Below are 18,836 nucleotides of genomic sequence, written 5' to 3'. Positions count from 1 at the left end.
TAAAGCTATTGGTGTTAGTGCATCACATCCAGAGGTGAGGGTGGTGCAGCTGTGGGCCCCTGGATCCTCAGCACCTCTTCAGTACTGTCATCAGATGATTCACACTACAAGTGCATTCATCAGTTTGTCTTGCACTTTCAAAACAACACAGACCTTTGTGACATTAGTTTTTACATTCAACTTTAATTTTGCACCACAGATATCTGTTAACAATACACTTAAGGTGTTATTCGATGCTTCGTTTGTGGAATGTATGACTACGCACACACGTTAATATGAAGAATCTCTACACTGTATGTTGTACTGGTGTCTAAAGCACATTGAGTAGGAGTCAATGTTTTGCCTTGGACAAAAAAATGAGTCACCATTAACCTTTGTAATTCACTGAAGATACTGTATATTTCACTGTGCAGCTAATTCCCATCAGTACATTACATGTCTTGAAGCGGTTTCTTTTTATATCATGCTAGAGTTACATTTGTTGCGTGTAATATATTATTACATTGGACATATTGGTTTCTGTCGTGTTGTGTGTCACGTCTTAGAGAATTGTTTTGTTTTTTTTTCAAATTTAGAATTGTGAAAACAAAAGGTAATTTCTGATATATTCAAATTCAAAACTAAGCACTGCAATAACTATGCGATGTGGTGACTCTTGAGGTATCTGAGGCCACACATGGCCTAATGGTCAATAGCAATATCAACATTTATATGAACTTCCTCTCTGGAACACAAACTGAGCAATCTACTGCTGTAGAACCATTTCCACCACTGAAGCCATTGAATTACAGAGCGTTACAATTCAAATCAGAAAAGGCTGGCACAATTTACCTGAAGAATTGCCTTGATGAGTGAAGTACATATTATAAAGAATTGACAGGTAGCACTGGGGTCTCAGTACAAGACTGATTACCTACCCCAAGGAGGTTGTGTTTTCACCGGTCCAAGGGTTTATGTTTGTTTGATTGTAAGCAAGATTACACAAGAACTACAGAACAGATAACCACAAAACTTGTTGGAAGGTTGTGGTATAAGTCAGGAAAGAATCCTTTAAATTTTGGAGCACATCTGGAACAGGGGACAGATGCAGGATTTTTTTTCCCACTTTCTTTTAACATTGCCAGATGGGGTGTTTTTTATAAATTTCCACAGATTTCCCAGGGAATAATTCAGATTTTGATGAAGAAAATCAGGCATATATAGGGGACTGAATAGGAGTGTGTTAAATTTGGTGCAGCTTGATTGAAATAGACGGGACTATTGGTCCTTGGCAGAGGTATGTGCTCTAGCGAGTGTCATTCTATTTGACTATTTAACCAATAACTGCGAGCTTAGAAAGGTAAATCCACCCTTTAACCATCACATTATTCCGATTTGGAAATATTCAGGCCAAGCAATTTTTCCCCATTTTGTAAAACCACCCTCTAGCTTCATGTTTAGTTTTGCTCATCAACATGGCTCCTTAACAAAATAAAAACCTGAGCCACAAAATCATGACTGTGCAAGGTCACCACATTGTGTTTTTGCTCACAGAGCAGATTATCAATAACATTCTTGTCACTTTTTTCTGACCGCGTGATATTTCCCCTGGCACAAGAGCTCAGACTCAAAGGATCTAAAAAGCAATGGAAAGTATCTTTCTCGTCACAATTTGTCGAGATCTATCCTCACTCCACTGCAATCACAGAATCACTTTCCTGATATGAGCTGGACACAAATATCAAGCAGACAGAAGGCCGCCTTAAAGATAACAATATAAAAGTGTTGACAATTTCAATTTGTGATCAACTTATAAGAATAAAAGTCTAGAAATAATTTTTTTTTTTTTTTTAATCTTTCATTCCTTTCACAACACTTTCATATGGCGACAGGAATGTGTGAACTGCTTTAGGGTGGATTTCCCCTTTAAACACTGAACATACTGGTGCACTGCATTGAGACGTTTATTTTAAGATGTAATTAAGCATCTGTTCACATAAATCCAGATTTTACTGGAGTTTTCAAGATTTCCAGATGACAACAAGATGCTTTCTTAGATACAATGTAAAAGTTGTGAAGTTTAAAAAAAACATAACATACACACTTATTCTCAGTGAGATTAAGGACAATATAATTTTGAATTTGAAGGCAAGAAAATAGGATGTAATATTTCAGAGGGTTTTGCATGTTGTTCCACTTTAGCCTTGGGAGTTTCTTCACACATCTGGCGCATCTCTCATCAACGAATGGCTATCAGTCCAACATCAATGAGTTTCTGAATCTTCTGAGCGATAACTGGATTCTTTAAGTGGCTGAGGAACAAATGGGAAGCAAACACTTAGTTATTAATGCGTTTCTGTACTACACTGAGCAAAGGCAGAGGCAGAAACTGACACTCAAGTTAAACTTACTCGCTGAGTGCCTGGGGGTCCTTCTGCATTTGCTCAAGGATCATGCGCATGGCCGGGTCGGACATTATCTGCTGCACCTCGGGGTCTGACATCGCCCTTTTCTTCACGTCCTCAGGGCTGTCGTTCCTCGTGGTGTGACTGACCATACAGCGCTGAATGCCTTCTGTGGCTTCCTGAAGGATGACAAGGTAAAGAATTATTAAATACCCAGTGAATATAGTTGAGTCGTGATATAAAAAGACGCATACTTTAATACTCAAATTTCTTGATTTGTAATAATATTTGTGTGCCAGTATTTGCTCAGATTTTACATCAACGGTAATCTAGGGCGGCACGATATGACAATAAATTATATATTTTTAAAATTGTTTGTCGGCAGATATAAATAATTATCATGACAAATGTCACGTTAATTCTTTTAAGTTTTAAGAGTGATTTTTGCTCCCCACGTGTTTTTTAACTGTTCTTTATGAACAGAAAATTACAAACACTTGATAAACAGCAAAACCTTTTACAAATCTGAGGTCGATTAATTATGTGCTACACCACCTCACTGTGCTTGCACAATGCATAAACATATTAAAATGTATTTTAAAACTTTATTATACTGCTATTGATACTATTAATGTCAGTATATATGGCAGTTACACTATTTATCACCAATACTGATAAAGTGGATTGGCAGCTTGAACCTTGAACTCTTTGTCATGAACTATTTTTCATGACGCCTGGAGAGCCTTGGGCACCCATGACCCTGTTGCCAGTTCACCTGTTGTTCCTTCTTGGACCATTTTAAGATTGTTCTGACCACTGCACACCAGGAACACCCCACAAGACCTGCCATTTTACATAAGCTCTGATAATCTGGCCCTTGTAAAAGTCTTTACCTGCTTACAATACATAAACTTCAAGAACTGACAGATCCCTTCCTGCCAAGGTCTCAATATTAACTTTACCCGTCACTGGGTTTGATGTTGTGGCTATTCAGTGTATCGATACTTTGAAATGCCTGGGATTTCCAGATATGTTTTCCTGTCATTTTTCCAGTTCTAGACATTTATGAAACCTGTAAAGTACCTTTGAGGAAGAGTCCAGCTCCATTGCCTTCTGGTAAGCATCCATAGCCTTGGAATAATCTTTCATGGCTTCCAAAGCACCTCCTTTACGTGTGTAGCCTTTTACTGTGGGATGATGTGTTATATTAATTACAAAATCAGGGTGATATATCCAGAAGCTAAAAGGTCATTAGTATTTGAACAAATTATTAATATTGTCTATTAGTATTGGTGTAATATTGCATAATCAAAATTAAATAAAAATACTGCTTAAAATTAATTAGTATTTTTAATAAATTTCTATTTTATAACTTTTTTCACAACTTAGAATGTATTTAATGAAACATTTCCTACTTACTGAATGCGGGCTCAAGTCTGATGCAGTCTTCACAATCCTGTAAAAAAAAAATTATAATGTAAAATTTTACACGCAAACTTTTTTTCTCAGGTTCAATCAACTGATTAATTAAGATTGTAGGTAAGGAAGAACGGTACCTTGAGGGCAAGTGGAAACTCCAACAGCTTTGTGTAGCAGGCAGCTCTGTTACTGAAGAGTTTGGCATCATTTGGGTTTCTCTTGATCGCCTCAGAGTAATGTTTCATGGCTAAGGGATAGTCACCTGTGGGAAAGAATAGAAAAATGTAACCTCTTACAACATTCCTAAAAAATCTGATTATAATCAACCAGCAAGCACAACGACGATTACACACACCTTTCTGGAAGGCATCGTTTCCCTTGGTCTTCTCTTCCAGGGCTAGATCTGGGTTCATGTAGGCAATTTTCTCCTGCTCCTTCACGATCTTTTCTGCCTGTAGAAGCAATTATAAGTATCAAGATGTAAGTAACATTAACTGTCCACCTGTAGGTCTACTGTACTGTGATTAAAATCTCAGCTTGTACTGCACCTGCTGACACTTCTTCAAGACGTCAGGAGTACGATGCTCCGTCAAACTCTTGTTGAAATACTGAACCGCTTCTTTGTATTTTTCCTGCTTAAAGTATGAATTTCCAATCCGAGCCAAGGCCCTAAAACAGAGGACAATTATAAATGGTAAACATGACTTTACATCAGATGATCTGACATTCTTGTTTTCTCAACAAAAAAAACTCAAAAGCAAACAACTCAGAATGAGAAAATGTTTCACCAAAGGACAGGGCAGTTTAGTTGAGTGAGACACTATATCAAATTAGGTCGGTTTGTTGTGAAAAGCAACAGAGGAACACTGTCCCCTAGTGGAGCTTGTATATCACAAATGCCTACGGCCAATATGTCTATCAGAAGTATTTGTGGGGGTTGGGTTCCAAATCCTTTCAACAATCTGACACACTGTTCAGACGATGATTTCTGAGGGGGGTGATGGACCCATACAAACAATCTAATCTTCCCTTTTAGCTTATCGGAAGAAGATGCATAAATTCACTTGGGCTTAAACCAAAAATAGAAGAAAAAAACTAAACTCAAATGATAAGAAATATTTGTAATATTTAAGAACTCACTTTGCAATTTGTCTGTAGTCTTCTCGGTTCTCTCTGCCAACATCAATGGCCTTCTCACACAGCTCTCGGCACTTGTCAAAATCTCCCTTTTCAAAGTAGACAGCTGAAGGGATGATAGGAAGAAGTACAGATTTGACATGTTAAAGTACAAATTTAAATGGTAAATCTAATTTCAGTTGAACTAAACTGTAGCCAGTAAAGGAAAAGATGGTTGGATCAATACTTCAGTTTTTTTAGTGTCTGAAGGACTTACTAAGTAGCCAATACACCCACATAAATTAGCATTTTAAAAATCCCTCCAGCTCCCTTAAATGTATGAGGCTGGGGATTGTTTTCGCATGTGAGGATAGGTACCTGCTTGATTAGAGATGTACATCATGTTGGTGGGGTCATGTTTGATTGCCTCTTCATAGTGTTTCAGCGCTGCGTCAAAGTCCTTATTCTTATAAGCAGCATTCCCAAGTTCTTTTTCCTTCAAGGCCTGAAAACAAAATGTAAATAAGAGGATTAACAAACTGAAGAACAGTGATTAATTAGAGGGCGCCAAATGGTTGGAAGCTACACTGATGGATTTATTTACCTGTCTCTTGTTTTCTGGGAGGTCTTCCTCTTTGGGTTGAGGAGGCTGAGTCTCTTTGGGTTTGGGCGGAGGAGGTGGGGTGGGCTCATCTTCTTCCTCCATCTCAGACAGGTTGAGTCCGAGCAGCACAGAGAGTGTGGTCATCACTCTGGGATCCTGCAGCTTTCTGCAAAACAGTCAAATGATTTTCTTAATACCATAGTAAACAAGGCTAATACACATTTTCCTAAAAAACACAACATTTTTTGAAATTCAGATTACAGTACTGATAATGCCCAAAACCATTCCCATAGACTATTGTGCAATCTACTCAAAGTAACTTCCTCTGACCATATATTTTTGTATCTAATTACAGCCTCAAACCATAGCACTTTAGTATTATATCAGAAAATGAAAATTATGACGATGCACATACGTCCCAAGCTCTGATGGTTTGTTCCTGAGCTGCTCCAGCAGTTCTCTGTAGGTGGGATCTGACAATAACTCCCGCGTCCGAGCATCATTCTCCAGCTTCTGATACAAGTTGGGCATAGCGAAGGGGTTCATCATGGATTTCTCTGGTGACGCAAGAAGGATGTTATTAGTGTAATTCCAACAAAGTCTTCAGAACACCCATCCATCCTGCCCTAGTACTTGTCCACTGAATGAATCATGACACTCAGGTGGACTGTCCTCTCCTCATTTGAAAACTTGAGCACAATGTGATTTTGTTTTGATCCTTAGTTTAGTCTATTTCAAACAACATACATCAACATTAATAATTGAAAAGTAATTTTAAGTATGTGGGGTGTGGTAAAAAACAGTAATGTGTATATGAAAATTATAGCGGATGTTAGGGACATAACAGTTGTGTACCTTAGCATCATCAAGTGTTTTGGCCTTGTAATCAATGATACAGGCCAAACTTGAGAGTACACTGAGGCTAAAGGTTAATCTGACTGGCTACTGTCAGATTTACCTTTAATGTATTAGTATTAAAGAGAACATTTTACATATTAGTAGAATAGAAAGAAAAAAAAAAGAGAGTGATGCTATACAGTATGAATAACAGAATCCAAAAGAGCTCATTTTCACTGTAAATTAAATGTTCAAACAGCAGAGCATTTCTAATTCTCTTTTGTTACATGGACAATGACACATCCTGTTAGCAGCCATCTGCAGAGCCTCTACCCACATAGGAGGAAAAAAATGACACAATTTTCAAATCACAATGCCACATTCTGTAGAGACAAAAAAACGTATCACAAATTGAACTGTATCTACCTGCGAGGCGGGCTTCAATGTTCTGTAAACCCTCTTTCAGCTGCTGGTTATTTGACTCTTGTCGGAGTCCCTCGTGGTAAGTTCCTTTAGCATCCTCCAATCGGCCGAGAAATTCCAAAGCCGCAGCTTTGCGGGAGTAGCCCTGGTAGATCAAAATGACAGATTATTACCGTCTCAATTTTTATGACAACATATCTGGTCATCAGAATAACGGTAGAACAGATGGTATCTCACCTTTCCCCAGTCAGGCTTGATCTTGATGGTCTGACAGGCATCCTGGAGAGCATTCTCATAGTTGCCTTTCTTGGCGTAGGCAGCGGATCGGTTACTGAACAGGACATGGTTTGAAGGGTCGAGGGCCAAGGCTTCAGTGTAGAACCGCACGGCCTCGTCAATGTTTCCTGCACTCAGTGCCTTGTTGCCCTGGTCTTTCAATACTGAAACCTACGAGGCAGGAAGATATGATCAATACAGAGATGTTCTCATCACTAACGCTCACCTGCTCTCCAATTTGTATCACTCTTACACAAATACACACAATCCTCAATATAGATCAGACTAAAGAAAAGACATCTTCAGATATAACAGTAACTTGGTAGCAGTTTTCCCAGCAACTGCATACAGGTTAGCATGGTTAACCTGCCTGCTAGCTGAAGCCCTGTTCAGACAGACACAGGCATCAAGCACGTAAAGGATTGTAAACATGTGGGAGTGTTCAAATTCCTCATCACTCGTTGGTGGTTTGATTCAGTTTGACAAGTTATGAGTATGTCTATCTACAGTATGTGACAGAGTCTATTACACACTGAGCAGGGGGAAAAAGAACCACTATGTTCTAGAAAGACACCACCTGTGGCATCATTCAACACTTAAAAGTGCAGTAACAATTACCCTGAGAGTTGACTGACATAGCTTCCCCTTGACAGTCACCAAACGTAATCCACTGTGACCACCTGAATCATGTGCACACATAAAGATCATAGCAACATCAAAAACTCTCAGTAAATCTTCCAGTTGTCGGATTTGTTTTTTGTTTGTTTTTTAAAAAGATGAGTAAAAGAGGTTTAATAAATCCTATATATCACAATTCTTTCCTTCATCACCCAAGGAGCTGCAACTCAAATATAATAAAATCACTGAAAAGCCATGGGATCAGCAGCCCACTTGGAAAATCAAGGCTGTATTCAGAAATTATGAGAATTAGGGCTCTGCAATATGACCAAAATCAAAGTTACTCGCTCACCCTACTTTTTCTTGGCTGTGTACATTTTGGGACCATGTAAAGTTGCAACGGCTGGCATTGCCCCCTTCCAATTTTGTGATTCTTTGCCATATGGTGTGCTGTGGGCAAAAGCCTCTTGTGACTTCTGACTTTGGGGTTTGCTTTGAGCGTTCAACTGATCTTTTGTGGTTGTCATGTGTGGACTCTCTCCATATATGGTTTGAAATGATCCACACATAGGTGGTAAAAGAGTTTGGTGGTGGTGTGCGGGTAGGGACAGTGTGATAATTTGCTAAATGTGTCTGGGCTGGTCCTTCTCCTATCCTGAATTACCTCGCTCTGTCACATTTACTCTCCTCCATGTTTGACTGTGTTGCCCTCATCCAAATGTCCTGCCTGCATCCATGTTGTGTGGACGAACACAAAGCATCATCCAAGTGGCCAACATAATCTGTGCAAAGCATGATTAGTGCCATTACTCTAATGGGAATACACTAAGACAACACACTATTAAAAGACAATATATTTCAGTGAGGTCTAGTTGTTACTAATGATGCTTTCTTCTCAATATGATCACTGATGTATTATGAAATCCAAGTACACTTAATTTAAAATCAGCGAGAACACACACAGGCCATTTATAAAAGATAGGAGAAAAATGTAACTCTACGCTGTAGAGGATAAGTGACACTATAGATTTTATTAGAGAAAGCTGGTCACATATGTGTGAATAAGACAGAGTGTGCATCAAGCCTCACTCCTCTTAAAATATTACCTCCGAGGTAAAGTTTGTTTGTAAGCAAGATTTCACAAAAACAACGGAACAGATTTCAACCAAACTTGGTGGAGAGATGTGATATGGGTTAAGACAGAACCCATTGAATGTTGGTGCAGATCTGGATCAGGATTTCTTTTCTCCACTATCTTTAACATTGCAAGATAGCTTTTCAACATTTTTAACATTTTCCCAGGGAATAACTCATGGATCGCACTGAAAGAAATTAGGTATGCGCTCTGCTGAGTGCCATTCTAGTTATTAATCAAATCCTTAATGTGAGCAGTAATTTTAATTTGTACGTCATAATGATGAGGTAACTGTGATACACTAAGAATATGACAAGTAAGAAACAGGCTGCAGAACAGAGTCTGCTCTGTTCCCTTTAAATTATACAATAAATAACCTTGTTAAAACATGAAGTCCTCAGTGCATCAGCATAATTGTAACCACATAGTGCCCCCTCCTGGCCAAAAGTGTGTACCACACTTGCTGAATGTAATGGTAAGTGGTTTTGCAGGTTATGACGAGTGGCCACCCTAAGGCGTGGTAATAACATTTTAGAGAAAAGCAAGTGCTGTCACAGAAAATTGGGAGCATCTTCAGTTTTGAAAATCTCGTTCTGTTTTCGGTGTGTACAACTGGTATTTAAGATCATTCCCAATGCTGCTCCACCACCTCTGAGGAGCTTTCTTCAGCTCTGCTCAGAGCAAATGAGCAGAACATCTCGATCTGCTCTAAATTCAGACTGAAACATCAGTCTGTGGCAAACTGCCTTGGCAGAATCTGCTTTCTCATTTACAGCCCTAGAACGTTTGCTTCCAGCTGAGCTTAAAGCTTGCACAGACTTCCCCTCTTTTTCCAGTGGTGTACAGAAAAAATGGAGTTTGTGAAACCAGTCACGTCAACATTAATTTGACTGTGATTCCGATTTTTCGAAATATTGAATGAATGTGCTGGTATATGTTGATGTGTACACGTGGATTTGTCTGTGTTGCTGTTTGTGTGATGGAGACTTTGATGGTGTTGGGTATAAATTAATGTTTTAGATTTAGTGTGTGTACCTGCCCAAGGACTGCAGATGGACATACGCTGATGTCTAAATCATCTCTTCTCATTTTGAGATGAGTTTTTGTGCATTGTCAAAAAAGAAAAATCCGCAGTAGATTCGATAGGAAGCGGCAGTAGAGCACAAACTGCGGCTTTGGCCGTGACAGCTGCACCGTGTGCGTCTAGAAAGATCCTCCGGTGTGAGAGCACGCTGCCGGGGACAACGATCCCAAAATACTCCCGCAGCATGTGCTGCTGACGGACTGCCGCACTTCAAGCTGTCCGTCCTCACGGCGCGTTTAAAACAGAGGCTGTAATTACGTCTCTCGGTTTTCCATCACCTCATTGATGATAGCATTCACCATGCAAGCTAATATTAGCTGTTAAATATTAGCCGTCTTAGCTCTGGGATTTCTTATTCGCAGTAAATCACCGGTGACGTGCTTGTGGGTTAGTGAGCTGCTTTGTTAGATCGAGGCGAGCGTTGCAGAGGCAGGAAAAGTTCACTGCAGCAGCGGAGACACATTACAATCATGCATGTTAGCTTAACAGTTAGCTAACCACGTCGGGTGCAAGCGTGAACATATGACCGGGCAGTTAGCCTAGCTAAGTTTGCCCCTCTGAGATTTAATGTTAGCTAAGCAGCTACGCAGCGGAGCGGCGGTGTGGAAACACGTCTTGTTCGGAGTTAACAGCTCGAAACCCAACCACACAACACGGGCCAGGCAGCTACTGCACATTACTACCGGGCTGACGTTCAGATAACTAGCTAGCTAGCTCTGTGATGTGAGCAAACACTGGAGTCCGGGTGTAAGGAGGCTAACTCCATTAACATTTACACATTTATACTGTAACGAGGCTTAAAGTAGATGATAAATAATGAATAAGTCCGTGTTGTTTAAATGTGAATATTTGATGGTTATAATAATGAAGAGTAGCTGCACACTCACTTTGTCCATGATACCAGCATGAGGTTCCTTCCAGAAACTACTGCGGACTAGCGCCTCCCACTGAACAACATGAAGGTTGCCAGGTCTGGGACAGAGAATCCGTAATCAATGTTCAGATTTGTGTTTCTTATTCTGGGAGGAACTTATAGACAGTGGTGTGTTAAGTACTTGAAAGTCCTACTTGAGTAAAAGTACAGATATCATACCTGAAAGTTAAAGTCACCCGTAAGAAGATGACTTGAGTCAAAGTCTTAAAGTAGCTCATACTAAACGTACTTAAGTATCAAAAGTATGTGGTGTTGAAATGTAGTTAAGTATCAAAAGTAAATGTACAAGCGCCACAATTAAAAATGAAAAGTACTTTTCATAGTAGGCCTACACACAAACAAAATAATCAAAAATTGTTCTATCCAGGCTTTATTTCAGGTGACTGAAAAAAGATAACAAAAGATATACATATACTGTATAATTTTACAAATTTTGAACCCCAGTGGCTGAGGTTCAAATAGTAATGGACTTATATTCAGATTTTAATTAGTAACGAGTAACGAGGTGTCCAATGTCAATGTGACGGAGTTTAAAAGTGTATATTTTTTCTTTCAAATGTAGTGGAGTAAAAGTGGAAGACCTGATGAATATAAATACTCGGAAATTGTCTAAATAAAGAAAACACTCAGTAGAGCTCATGTCTCCATCGACACCCAGCAGTACCCTGCACCAAACTTCTTATAATCATAAAAATCAGTTCCCTAAGCCTGACTTTTTTTTTTTTATCAAGATCCATGAATCATTTCTTGGGAAACCTGTGACAATGTAGAATAGCACCCTATCGCACAATGTTAATGATAGTGGGAAATATAAATCCTGGATTTACACCCTGATCCGGATCTGCACCATAATTTAATGAGTTCCTTCCTTACACATACCGCATCCTTCCACCACATTTCATGGGAATCCATCCAGTAGTTTTTCTGTTTTTCTTGCTTACAATCAAATCAACCAACAAATAAACGGACAGGGCTGAAAACACAAGGTGATCTCACTGTCTGGTGTTAGAAAATCTATTTGCCTCATTGGCAGATTCAGAGATTTTCAACATGGAGTTTACACACTGTACACAATGTCTTATAGTCCAAATATAAGTGTTACTTAACCAAAGTCATACCAGACCATCTGTGGACACATAAAAACATAAAGTTAATACATGTAATAAAGATGCAGTTTCTCTGATTAGTAGGCCGTCCTGAACAGAGTAATCATGCTACTGTTGCCATGGAATGACAGACCCAGGAAACATAAGAAACCATGTGTGCCACAATCACAGAGTGGCCTTCAGACTCTCACAGTGGCCGTCATGCGTCACTTTATCTGCAGGCTCCGTGCACAACAAAGTGCAGAGCAGGTAGTCCTGCAGCCTTGTCCTCATCTTACCTTAACCCAAGATTACCGCTATTCAGTTTATTCAAATTAATCTCCTGAAACACCACGAGGAGTCTGGTGAGGTAGCGTGACAAATAAAATGAAACTTTCAATGTGCAGATGGGAAATCTTTGTTTTCCTGGCTTTCTATCAGAGATGAGAGAGAGGGGGACTGATGCTGGTTTCGAATCGTAAGGTAAATAGTCTCACAGAAACTCTACTGGCTGTGGTTTTGATACGTCTCTTTCTTAACCTCCCTGCTCCAGTTTAACATGGCTGACAAAAGCAGAGGATAGAAGAATCAGCACACCAATGTACATTATTATTTAGTATTAGTATTAGTATTCTGTGAGTCAGTTTGTCACTCTGTCATAATTACACTTTGTTAGAAGGTCTTTATGTCCAAAACTGGTCAAAACAGATGTAAACCTTTTCAAATCAAAGCAGAGACTTTGGAACCTTAATGCAGAATCCAATTCTTAACTTCAAATTGAATGTGCTTATAGACAGTGCCTGAAGAATCTAAGCTGTCAAAAATACTTGTTGTCTGGACTTAAAGGTTCAGTGTGTAGAATTTAGTGGTGAAGTTGCATGTTGCAGCTGAATACCCCTCACCTCACCCTCTCCTTCCAAAAGTGAAAGAGGACCTGTGGTAGCCTTCAGTTGTCATAAGAACTCAAAAGGTGTTTAGTTTGTCCAGTCTGGGCTACGGTAAAAACAAGGAAGCCTCCGTAGAAGTGCCCATTCTCGGGTAAAGAAAACAATTCCTACAATTTAGATGAAACACACTGGGATTATTTTATATTCAATTTCTGCCAATAGATCCCTTTCTATAGAAAGACAGACAGACAGACAGTTAGATAGATAGATAGATAGATAGATAGATAGATAGATAGATAGATAGATAGATAGATAGATAGATAGATAGATAGATAGATAGATAGATAGCAATACTGCAGCAAGGTATCAGGCACATAACACACCCTAAAACATATAAAAACAACATACTCCAGAAAACGATACGAATTGTAAAGAATTAAAAAATATATGAAACATTGACAGAATATAATCTAATGACAATGAAAACTAGGGCTACGTTGTAGCACTAATGGGCCCGAGCACATGCATTTTGAAGCCTGTTGCGGTTAGTGGAGAGAGCGATCAATGACCAAGCGCACGTCTCTGCGTTGCGCACTGCAGCAAGGATGAACGCTTCACTTCCTGCGTCCGTCACGCGATGTCGATCCTTGCCTGCTAACTGCTCATTACGGTCCACGCTATCAAATGCACATCACACTGTGAAAATGTTATGTAAATTGAATGATAGTTGTAAAACAAAGCTTATTTCCTGTTGCCAGTAGGTGGCGCCATCGAATGAATAAATTTCCGTTGCAGTAGGTGGCGCCATCAGTATTATTACATACAGACTAATAGATCTGTTCAAGTAGGGGCTCTGATGTAGCGTGAGCAATTTTGTGTCAATTGGACAATGTTACAACAACTTCATTTTCACACTGATCAGTAGGTGGTGCTATGACCCTGCACTAATATTAATATATGGAGCTGGTCAGGTCAGGATTGTGATCATAGGTCAGTAGTTTGGGGCTGGTTGGATAATGCAGAGTGGATTCACAAAGTACTTCCTGTTTCATGGCGAATCAGTAGGTGGCGCTATGACACTGAGGAAATATTGACACATAGAGCTGTTCAGGCTTGGTCTCTGATCATGAGACAGAAGTTTGGTAGTGATAGGACAATGCACAGTGGAGTTATGACAACATCGTGTCCTTTGGCGAAGGATGAACCTTCGCCGCACCTCAATGTTTACAGGGTTTGAGGAAATGTCACAATTCTGACCATGGTCCAATGACTTGACTGAGCTCTTTTGAGCTGTATATTGTAAAGCAGCCAGGAGCAGTTCATCAAAGTATAAAACATGTCACTTCCTGTAGCCAGCAGGGGGCGCTGTGATTTTAAGTCATGATTTCTGTGTAGATGTCATCAGGCCGGGACTCTTGTCTAACATGTCTAGTTTGGACTCGATTGGACCAAATATGTCCGAGATACAGAACCTCGTGTTTTGATGGCGTGTAATCAAACTTTGACGCAAGGCCACGGTCACACCGTGTGATGAAATCAAATATACCGAAGTAGTTTATATCTCCATCTTGTTGAGATGACATTCCCAGAAGTTGAAGTTGATCTGATGAAAGCCCTACGACACGTTCATCAGAGTAAAAATGTGGAAAATGGCCAATATGGCCACTAAAGTCAAAATGGCGGACTTCCTGTTGCTTTTTTCCAATTGCACCTCTGACCTTTTTTGTTTGTCTTGTCATGATACACCTGGGCTACGATCTTTGTGAAGATCGGTGAAAGCTAACTGAGGGGCTTTTCCTTAGATGGCGATGTTGAGCCATTTTTCCACGCCCATTTCAAATTACTCCAGAATACAATTACTTTTTGGGGTTTTGAATTCCCTGCAAACATTGGTAACAATTTGAGCGTCTAGGCCTGAAAAAGCCCCAAAAGGGAAATACAAATCCTTCGAATTTCAATAGGGCCTCCCACTGTCGGTGCTCGGGCCCTAACGAGATGCTCCCTCTACAAAAACTACACTTAAGTACAGATTTACACTCTGCCTAATTATTTCCACATAACTTCACATCAACTACAATTGAGGCAAATGCTGCTGTTTTTACCCAACTAGGGCTACATTTATTTGATAATTGTGCATAGTCCACTTTGTAGATTAAAAATATACAATTTAAAAATAAAAAGCAATAAATAATAGTGTCTCTGCATAATATATTTAATGTAACATAATGTTTACATAATGTACACTGAAAAAAAATATTGAAAAGTATAGACAGTACAAATAAAATAGCTTAAATGTAATATGGGACAATAAAACTGGAAGAGATAAAGAGAAAAATCTAAAATCTAAATGTCATACTTTTAAAGTATAACAGCCAATAATGTCTCAGGTGTTTATTTGTTTATGGGACTATCACATGTGTATGTGTGTTGTTTACAAATATAACAGTGATCGAGAATCATTCTATATCATTTCAAAATAGAAAACTAGTTGTGTGACTCTATCATGTCTCTAATTATTTTTCAAAAATGTGTCCTATATAGTAACACTGGAGTAAATATTATCTTTAAAACCCCCAGCAGATGGTGTGTGTGTGTACCTGTTCTTGTTTGTGTATTGGTTTTTGTTTCCTATTCAAGACCTTTTCCAGCAAACACACTAATCTTGTCAGGACCAGTGGACCTCATGGGGACCAAAAGAGGCAAGACATGATTTCTGACCTCTTGGATAAGGTTAGTGGTGAGATGTGAATTGTGGTTAGGTTAAGGTTATATGTTATAGCCATGAAATGGTCATAGTTAATGTTAGGGATAATGTTTTCGTTTGGGCTGCACGATAAAAAATCTATCATCATCGCGATATCAACATGGGTGATAGACATATCGCAAATGGCGGCAAAAACTGTGATAAATGGTGTTCGATGCGCCACGCATTCACACTCTGCATGTCAATATATTTGGCCAATCAGATGAAGCCCTGCTACCCTAGATGATAAATTAAAGAAATTCATATCATTGACGGGTTTTTCTGTCAATGAATTATTGTCAAAAGACTAGAGAGAAAACAGATTATTTGAAAAACAGAGATATGACGGAGCCGTGTCGCTCCGTCAAATCTCGCTCTGCCTCCTCCACTGTGGAAACTTCAAGTGATCTCGTTTGTCCCCGGTCAGATTCATCATTATGATAAACGTGTGCATGTCTATCTATAGTTTTGAGGCCAAATTTTGGTCCGATACCATCATTGTGAGGACATTTTGGCTGTTCCTCACAAATTCAAAGGACTGTTTGAAGGTTAAGAATTAGTTTTAAGGTTAGGGTTGGATTTAGGTTTAGATTTGGGCCCGAACCGACTCATTTACCTGCTCCATCCTATCCGCAAAAACTAAAACCTGAGAGCCCGTCCTATGTGGACTTGTGGTGCAGATGCCAATGTTGATAGTGGGGAGTAAAAAATCAAATACCAATATAATGGCAAATATATCTATGAACATTAAAATAACTCAGACATAGCTAAACATAATGAATACTTTGTATGTAATATTTTAACGTATTTAAGACTTTAAATTCAGATTATGGAATTTTAGACTTTTCCAACCAGCAGTAATTGTGGATTCACAGTTTTATTTCACTGTCTTAAACAATGTGAGACAAAAGATTTCTTTTACATTTTCACTGATTTCACAGAGAATAATTCATGGATCTTGATGAGAATAATAATACATTTAAAGGACTTATTAATCTAGATTTTTGCATTTTGTGATGAAATATGACTATGAAATATATTGAAAGTAAACATGCAAAAATAAAGAAATCAAGGAATAAATGGAATGTTCCGGAAGAAGAGGACTGTTTGGGGCGGCGTATAGCCTAACTGGTAGAGCTGCTGCCCCAAAGAGGAAAGCCTTCAACCCGCAGACGCCCCGGGTTAGATTCCGACCCACGGCCATTTATGCATGTCCTCCCCCACTCTCTCTATGTCCCCCTTTCACAACTAAGCCTTGTCCTATAAAAATAAATAAATAAAGGTTATAAAAAGCCCCAAAAATACATTTAAAAGAAAAGGACTGTTTAAAATCAAAGACACGTTTAATGTTAAAGATTAAAGACATGTTCAATTTTCTATATCAAACGCTCATGCTCTTTGATCTTAAATGTTCCTTGAATACATTTTATCATTAGGTGTCTAATATATAGCAACAATAAGAGGAAGGAGATATACCATCCGTACAAAGGATAATGCGACATTGATTTCAGAAAGTGACACCCCACTGTGAGAGAGGGAAAACTTCTACTGACGCAGAAATCTGTTCAGAATAATTGTAACTTTCTATTTCAAACTAAATAGATTAAACCAGTGATGGAAGGTTTTTTTACCCTAAACGTGGGGACTAGTCAAACCCCAGGTTCGATTCAGCAGAACTCTATTTGTATGTCTCAACAAATAAGCTACCTCATAGACCTGCTGGCCAAGGAGAGGGCCTACCTTAGTACAGAGTACCACTGGAGGATCCAACTGGGCCAAGAGTTGGAGGAGCACAAACAAGAGCTGGTTCGACAGAAAAAGCTAAAGGAAATGTTCATTAACAGAGGAAAGGAAACAAAGCAAGAGCTTGAGATATTACAAAAGTACAGCAATGCAGAAGCCCTCAGCGCCACAAAGATCGCCTCTCAGGTAAACAACACCATCAAGAGGAAGAAGAAAAAAGACCTTCAGAAAGATTACGAGGAGCTGAAGGTGGCACACATCATCAACCAGGAGAAGTTTAACAATGAGGTTCAGCTGGAGAAGGATAAAAACAAGCTTCTCCAAGAAGAGATGGAGAACCTCATAGCTTCCTTTGATGAATTCTACCAAAGTCATGCAACCAATCAGGAGAAGTTCAACACCGAGCTTCAGGAGGAGAAGACGAAGAACAACTCTCTCCAAGAAATGCTAGGGAAGCTCAGAGCTTCTTACCAGTATATGAGCGAAAGCTATGAAGCTGATGTTCTCACTGCCGAGCTGCAGGTTGACCACTACCAGCATGAGCTTGCGATGCAAATAAGGTTCCATGACGAGAGAGTGTTACAGGATGAGCTCCTGATGAAATACCTGAGGGATGAGCAGGACTCTCTCCGTCGGCAGATGGATGAAATGAGACTCATGCAGCAAAACGCTTCTGAGCAGGAAACCATTTTGCAGCAAGGGATGGAGGAGCTGAAAACTCAGTTCTATACTGAGTTATGTGGTGAGAGTCAGGGGGTTAACACTGAAGTGAAGTGGTCTCTCTCCAATCTTCTCTGTGTTCCAGCCCAAGAAGAGCTGGAGAAGATCAAAGCTTCTCATCATGAGGTCTGCCAAAGTCATACAACAAACCAGGAGAAGTTGAACACCGAGCTCCAGGAGGAGATGAAGCAGAAAAACGTTCACCAAGAAGAGCTGAAGAGGCTCAAAGCTTTTAATCATGAGGTCTGCCAAAGTCATACAAGCAACCAGGAGAAGTTCAACAGCGAGCTCCAGGAGGAGAAGAAGAAGAAGATCGTTCTCCAAAAAGAGCTGAAGAAGCTCAAAGCTTCTTATCATGAGGTCTGCCAAAGTCATATAACCAACCAGGAGAAGGTAAACACCGAGCTCCAGGAGGAGAAGAAGAAGAAGAACGTTCTCCACGAAGAGCTGAAGAAGATCAAAGCTTCTCATCAGGAGGTCTGCCATAGTCATGCAAACAACCAGGAGAAGTTCAACAGCGAGCTCCAGGAGGAGAAGAAGAAGAAGAACGTTCTCCAAGAAGAGCTGAAGAATCTCAAAGCTTCTTATCATGAGGTCTGCCAAAGTCATACAACCAACCAGGAGAAGTTGAACACCGAGCTCCAGGAGGAGATGAAGCAGAAAAACGTTCACCAAGAAGAGCTGAAGAGGCTCAAAGCTTTAATCATGAGGTCTGCCAAAGTCATACAAGCAACCAGGAGAAGTTCAACAGCGAGCTCCAGGAGGAGAAGAAGAAGAAGATCGTTCTCCAAAAAGAGCTGAAGAAGCTCAAAGCTTCTTATCATGAGG

General features: G+C 39.6%; 1 protein-coding gene across 1 annotated transcript; it reads right to left on the bottom strand.

The window, feature by feature from the left end:
* Positions 1-163: 163 nt before the first annotated feature.
* stip1 (stress-induced phosphoprotein 1) lies at positions 164-10,888 on the bottom strand. The gene is made up of 14 exons (XM_035178774.2): positions 10,784-10,888; positions 7,021-7,230; positions 6,787-6,928; positions 5,939-6,080; positions 5,524-5,689; positions 5,298-5,424; positions 4,944-5,046; positions 4,352-4,472; positions 4,159-4,255; positions 3,941-4,065; positions 3,804-3,840; positions 3,468-3,571; positions 2,391-2,563; positions 164-2,291 (listed from the first exon to the last, which is right to left on the bottom strand). The coding sequence occupies exons 1-14, from the start codon at positions 10,790-10,792 to the stop codon at positions 2,219-2,221; spliced, it is 1,629 nt and encodes a 542-aa protein (XP_035034665.1). The 5' UTR covers positions 10,793-10,888; the 3' UTR covers positions 164-2,218.
* Positions 10,889-18,836: the final 7,948 nt, after the last annotated feature.

The sequence above is a fragment of the Hippoglossus stenolepis genome, chromosome 15 (assembly GCF_022539355.2).
Source record: "Hippoglossus stenolepis isolate QCI-W04-F060 chromosome 15, HSTE1.2, whole genome shotgun sequence".
Lineage (NCBI taxonomy): Eukaryota > Metazoa > Chordata > Actinopteri > Pleuronectiformes > Pleuronectidae > Hippoglossus > Hippoglossus stenolepis.
The sequence above is the reverse complement of the archived record's forward strand: the minus strand, read 5'-3'. Positions and strand labels throughout refer to the sequence as shown.